This window comes from Trypanosoma theileri, assembly GCF_002087225.1.
Source record: "Trypanosoma theileri isolate Edinburgh chromosome Unknown TM35_Tth_7_V1, whole genome shotgun sequence".
NCBI classification, from domain to species: domain Eukaryota; phylum Euglenozoa; class Kinetoplastea; order Trypanosomatida; family Trypanosomatidae; genus Trypanosoma; species Trypanosoma theileri.
Window position 1 is genome coordinate 189,369 of NW_021639849.1, and position 5,956 is coordinate 195,324.

The window sequence follows — 5,956 nt, forward strand, 5'->3', positions numbered from 1 at the left end:
TTTTGTTACCTTCGAGTTCATCAATGCTTTTATTGTTAGGAAAATGATTTTTTCTTTTTTTGTAAGTTTATTTTTATGTTTTCCACTTTTCCCTCTTGCTTATATATATATTTATTTTTCTCTCTCTCCCGTTTAACCTTTTATGCTATTTCCTTTACTGTATAGTAGCTGCGTAGTATGATTGAATGTGTGATGCGCAACGTCATGTACGTTACTTCTCTCTTCGCTGTTCTTCTTATATTCACTACTGGAGCCACGACTGCCATCGAAGGTGATATTGAATGCGGTGCGGCCATGGCGTGTTTTCCTTGGATGGGTGAAGACGGTTATTTACCGTGTCTTCGTGGCCGGCGAATGAATTTGCGATTCATGTTGGATTTGGCGCCGGAGAATGTTAATCCAGCAGAGCCGGCAAACACCATTGCGGTGTATGGATTTTGTCCAGTGGTTGACCGATTACAAATATTTACGTTAACGCATGCTCCTTTTTTGGCAAGTGTTTATGATAATGGCGGAACTTTGTCACTTACGCATTCCATAGAACGAAAATATCTTTCCGTATTTGGGTTTGGTATGTCGAACAATACAAAATATCCTCAAAAAAATATTTCCGCAGGTGCTGTTTTGATTGGAGTAAATGGAAGTACGTTATGTGGTTCTTATCGTTCTGTTGCGTTAGTAAACACTCTATTACTGGATATTGGTCTTCACAAGGGACGATTTAATTATATTGGTGCTAAAGAAGCTTCAGTACCACCATCCACTGGAAGTAGCAGCAGTAGTGATGATAACAACAATAATAATACACTAATCCCAGAAGTTGTGGTGCAACCGGCGATGGTTGGATTTCGTCCCACTTGTAATGAAAATGATGAATGTCTATTGGATTCAAATAGTGTTTGTGTGGGAACTGAAGTAGGAAAGAAAAATTGTGCAACTTGTTATAATGATCCAGAAGATATTAGAGATAATGCGCGACTACGTGTGTGGACATCTTACTATGGAACTGATACGAAAGGACGCCCGTTGCTGAGTGGTGGTATGAATCCATTAAATTTTAGAGGTTTTGCTGGAAGTGGATTTTTTAAAGATATTGCACAAACTCTGAATGATATCAAAGGAGGAGACGTTAATAATATTGCACAAATTATGAGTGATATCAAAGCAAGAACCATCAATAATGTTGCACAAACTTTGGATGATATCAAAACAGGAACCATCGATAGTATTACAAAAACTATGAATGATGTCAAAACAGAAACCATCAATACTATTGCACAAACTGTGAATGATGTCATGGGAGGAAACGTCAGTATAGGAATGTGAAAAAGATAAGTGTGTTTTTTTTTTTTCTTTTAAGGATGGAAAAACTATTCGTATCTTTAAAATGTTGCTATTAAAATTACATTAATGATAGAAGCGGAATTAGAAGTCTCGTGAGCCAAAAAATAAAATGTTGAAAAAAACAAGATGTCCCCATTTCTGAATGATGGACGATTTGCGGGTTATTTCCTCCCATTGAACAAAAGAGAAAAAAAAAAAAAAAATGGATTCAAATGAATATGTGAAAAAAAAGGAATTTGTATGACGATCAGTGAATTTTGCTACATTTATGTTTCTTTGTATATATATATATATATATATATATATATATATATATATATATATATATGGAGAGAGAGAATATCCGATGAAAAAGTATGTTTTTTTTTTTTTTTTTCGTTTTGCATTGTGCCTTTCCCCTTTGCTGAGTTAATCTTCAGTTATGGCTAGAATAGCTTTCGAAAAAATCCATTCTTCTGCCAGAGTAGTGGTAAGGGATTGAAATTTGTTTTCTTCCCATATTCTTTGTTTTTTTTTTTTTTTTTTTTTTTTTTCTTTTGTCTAAAGAAAATGAGAATTTTACTTGGTTTTGTTATTCTTATTGCTGCCATTGTAACTAGTGTTTTATTCGCGGGAGTTTCAATTGCCCAGAGTAACGAATGTACACAAGGAACTGCCTGTCAGCCGTGGAATGCAAGTAAGCGTTGTGCCATTGGCCAACGAATGGATCTTCGTTATGGTGTACAACTTTCTGGTGGTGGCAGTATGTTAGCGTTTGGTTTTTGTCCATTAGTGGATGAGTTGCAGGCATTCAATCTTAGTGGTGTTGGGACCCTGTTATCCAGTATTCAGGGTAGTGGGAATGCCTCTTTAATTGTATATGGACAAGGTGCCATGTCAGCACCCACAACAGATTTTTCTAATGCCATTCTCTATGCTGAGGTATCAGATAAATGCAAGACAGATGAGTTGGCTGTTGTTAGTTTTCTTTTACTTCGTCTACCAATGACAGAAGGTCACTACACTTATGCAAGCAATACATCTTATCCTGAAAGTGCTGGTTTTGAATCCACATGTAGTGAAAATGGTCAGTGCCCTTATTCTGAAGGTAGTGTATGTATTGGGCCTAGTAATAATACGAACTGTGCCAAGTGTTATAAAAGAAATACATTGACAACTGTTCAAACAACTATTTGGGCTTCCTATTACGGAACAGATAGTGGTAATAAGATATTTAAGAGTGGAGAATCTAATCCTGCTCATTTCCGGAAGTTTAGTATCGGAGTCTTGGAGACAATGTCAAGAATATTTGATCGATAGATAGTGTCATGCATTTTATTGTAGTTGTATATAATTCAAGTTGAAGTGAAAGGATGATTAAGAAAACAAAAAACAAAAAAAAAGAAAAAAACAGACGAAAGAGTTAGAAGAAAACAAAAAAAAAAAAAAGAAACGGAGTAGTGTAATCCACATTATAAACATTACAATGAGAGAATGAAAAAGTGAAGTATAAGCGACGTTTTGAAGTGTAATATATATATTAATTTAATTTTTTTCTCTTTTTGAATCTTTTTTTTATTTTTCTTATGATGAAGAGTACAGGTTTATTCATAATCATGTCGTACCTTCTTCGAACAACGATAGCGGTTGTTGGTCTCTGTGGAGCGGGTTCTATACTTTATAATAGATGTTTGGCAAACAAACCACCACCCGAACACAACAAGGAACTTATCCATTTAGCGGCTGTAGCGTTATCTAGTGAAGTGGTAGACACTGTTATTTTTCGAAATGAAGAGTCATTGAAACTTCTTAGAGGCTTTGTAAAGAAAGTATTCCTTCATCCCGATGTAGTTCATGAAATAAAGACTCATGTAGTCTCTGAATTTACAACTAATAAAGAAACCGTTGCTGCACTTCGTAAGTTTATTGTGGAAGATATTATCCGCGATACTTGGGTGGCTGATGAGCTCATTAGTATGGCTAAAGAGACTGGAAAGGAAATTGTACACGATCGAACGATTTATCCCGATCTCAGTTTGAAATTACTTGCGGATGCCACTCAGGAGGGATTGCGAACCTCAACGTTTAAAGAGGCACTGAAGTCTGCAGTGAAGGGTTCACTCTGGCAGGCGTTCTTAGGGCCCCCACCACCCCATCTTACTAAGGGAGTGGAGAAGTGATTGAAGAGATTAAGGGAGGTAAGGAAGAAAAAAAAAAAAGAAAAAATGTATTCTCATGGGGGGTATAGATGCGTCTATTTCTGTATATATGTTTTAATTTTTTATTTGTTTATTATTTTCGTTTTTTATGTTGTTGTTATCATTTTTTTTTTCTTTTTTTTTTTATTTGTTGCTGCTGATTTTTTTTATTTCTCGGTTGTTAAATGCTGTTTGATCCTCTCAACCAAACGGAATAAAGATAAATATGTGATAAAGTAATCTGATCGGTGATTTTGAATAACTATATATCTTGCTTCTGTATATCCATTTGCATGATTATATATATATATATATATATATATTATTATTACTGTTTAATGACTCTTTTTTTTTTCCTTTATTCTTTCCTTGTTATTGTTATTATTTATTCTTGCAGGATGGGCCGCTTCAACCTCGACCTCTGCCTAATACCACAGGTGACAGAAGGAGGAGTGGAGTACTTGCCTGAAGATGAACTTCGATTGGCTTTGGGCAGTATTGCAGCTCGCGCAGATCATATTGTGAGTTATGCTACTCCCCATCGCATTGCAGCTGCTATCGCATCTAATGTACGTGCGGGATCTGAATTTACACATCAGATTAACATGCTTATTGGTAATACACACTCTAGAGAAGCTTTAATTGAACTCCTCTGTGATCTCACGAGTAAACATGTGGAGGATGAAAACTTACCGTTACAATGTATGATTTTTGCCTCTAATGAGACATCTGTGGTTTGTGAAATTATAGGAAGAGAAGAGATGAAGTCTGTAAAAGAAGTTATTTGTGGTATGCGTCAAATCGTTTTGGTGGCTCTAAAGTATGGACGCCGAACGGTTACATTTGTTGTTGCTCAACAACTCTCTACTACTCTTATAGCTTCCATGTTAGGTTCTTCTTGGTGTCATCTTTGGCTTCTTTTAGGGGGAAATGATTCCATTGATCGATCGGTATCAATGCTGCGGGAGGCACTTGCAGTTCGTGATGCCGTAAATGGATTTCGTCAAGTTTCTGAACCACTAATAAGAGAAAAAGATGATATTGAAACTTTACTACAAGCACGAGCCTCTTCAGATGAAGAAGCACAACAATTGATAGATGTTTTGCAGAAGTATATGGTGGAGGATAATCATAAAGATTTTCAACGTATTGTAGATGAACATGCGGCATTGCAAGCTGCACATGCAGATTTACAATTATATTTAACAGAGCGTGAGGAATACTTTACAACACAATTAGAGGAGACGGAACAGGAAATAGAGTATCTGAGGCAAAGACTACAGGAATCAACCACTAGAGTGGAAAAACTAGATGAGACGGAAGCAAGAATTATGGAATTAGAGACAGAATTAGCTAAGAAAAATGAAGAACTTTTTATTCAACGAGAAAAAGCATTTGAAAGTCAACGAGAAGCGGAGGAACAAATTCAGCAACTTAATCTTGAATATAATATTAAACTTAAAGAACTTCAAAGTATGGATGATAGACATAAAGTTGAGAATTCCGTAGATTCTCTTCAAGCTGAATTATTAGAAGCACAGGCAGCATTACGTGAAATGCAAGAGCAGTTAGATGATTTAAATGAAGAAAATTTACAGAATGTTATGGAATTTCAAGAAAAAGAAAAAGATTGGCAAAAAGAATTAAAACGAGCAAGAGAAAAGACAGAAGCTGCTATTGAAGAATGTCTTCAACTTCGAACTGCCATAACTTCTCAAGATTCTAGTATGGATATTGTAAAGGACACTATTCAGGCTACTTGGGCATTACAGGAGCAAGAATTAGATGATCTTTTGTTAAAAATTAGGGCTATTTCATCTGCCAACGCTTCCAATGTTCATCGTCGTGTATCACCACAACGGTTAACAAACTCTAATCCACGAAATCACATTAGAGTATTGTCTCCTAGTCCATTACTGAATGGCAATTCATATTTGTAGAGACCTTTTGTTGTTGTTGTTTTTTACTTTAAGTAAGCATGTCGTTGTGTTTTTTTTTTTTTTTTTTTTTTTTCCTTTTTTCATGGATCTGTCGTTGAACGTTCTTGTTGTTGTTTTCGTTTGTATGTCTTTGTGTGTGTGTATGTGTTGTGTTGTGTAAAATATGTATGAGAGGGGAATTACAGTACACGTTGTGCGCGATAAAGTAGTTTACATGGAGTTCAAAGTCTTTGACGCATGTGAAAAGTGGTGTATTTTTCTTTTATTATGAACTACAGTATTAGTTTTTTCTTCTTTTGTTGTTGTTGTGTTTGTTGTTCTTATTCGTTGTTGGTGCTATTCATTTCCTTCTTTTGGTTTCCTATTAAAAAAAAAAAAAAAAAAACTATGGTATTTTTTTTTTCTCCTTTTTTTTTTTTTCTTCGATTCCATGTGTGCCCCTGATTCCACAGCAATAAAGGTAAGTGTATATATATATATATATATATATATATA

General features: G+C 35.2%; 4 protein-coding genes across 4 annotated transcripts; all 4 read left to right on the plus strand.

Annotated features, from left to right (window-relative positions):
• Positions 1-177: 177 nt before the first annotated feature.
• TM35_000071940 (uncharacterized protein) lies at positions 178-1,326 on the plus strand (the record flags this gene model as incomplete). Its single annotated transcript, XM_029023640.1, has 1 exon — positions 178-1,326. The coding sequence occupies one exon, from the start codon at positions 178-180 to the stop codon at positions 1,324-1,326; it is 1,149 nt and encodes a 382-aa protein (XP_028884836.1).
• Positions 1,327-1,893: 567 nt separating this feature from the next.
• On the plus strand, positions 1,894-2,643 carry TM35_000071950 (uncharacterized protein; the record flags this gene model as incomplete). The annotated part of the gene is made up of 1 exon (XM_029023641.1): positions 1,894-2,643. The coding sequence occupies one exon, from the start codon at positions 1,894-1,896 to the stop codon at positions 2,641-2,643; it is 750 nt and encodes a 249-aa protein (XP_028884837.1).
• A 266-nt stretch (positions 2,644-2,909) lies between these two features.
• On the plus strand, positions 2,910-3,503 carry TM35_000071960 (uncharacterized protein; the record flags this gene model as incomplete). The annotated part of the gene is made up of 1 exon (XM_029023642.1): positions 2,910-3,503. The coding sequence occupies one exon, from the start codon at positions 2,910-2,912 to the stop codon at positions 3,501-3,503; it is 594 nt and encodes a 197-aa protein (XP_028884838.1).
• A 416-nt stretch (positions 3,504-3,919) lies between these two features.
• Positions 3,920-5,461, plus strand: TM35_000071970 (uncharacterized protein; the record flags this gene model as incomplete). Its single annotated transcript, XM_029023643.1, has 1 exon — positions 3,920-5,461. One exon carries the CDS (start codon positions 3,920-3,922, stop codon positions 5,459-5,461), a length of 1,542 nt encoding a protein of 513 aa, XP_028884839.1.
• Between the last annotated feature and the right edge of the window lie 495 nt (positions 5,462-5,956).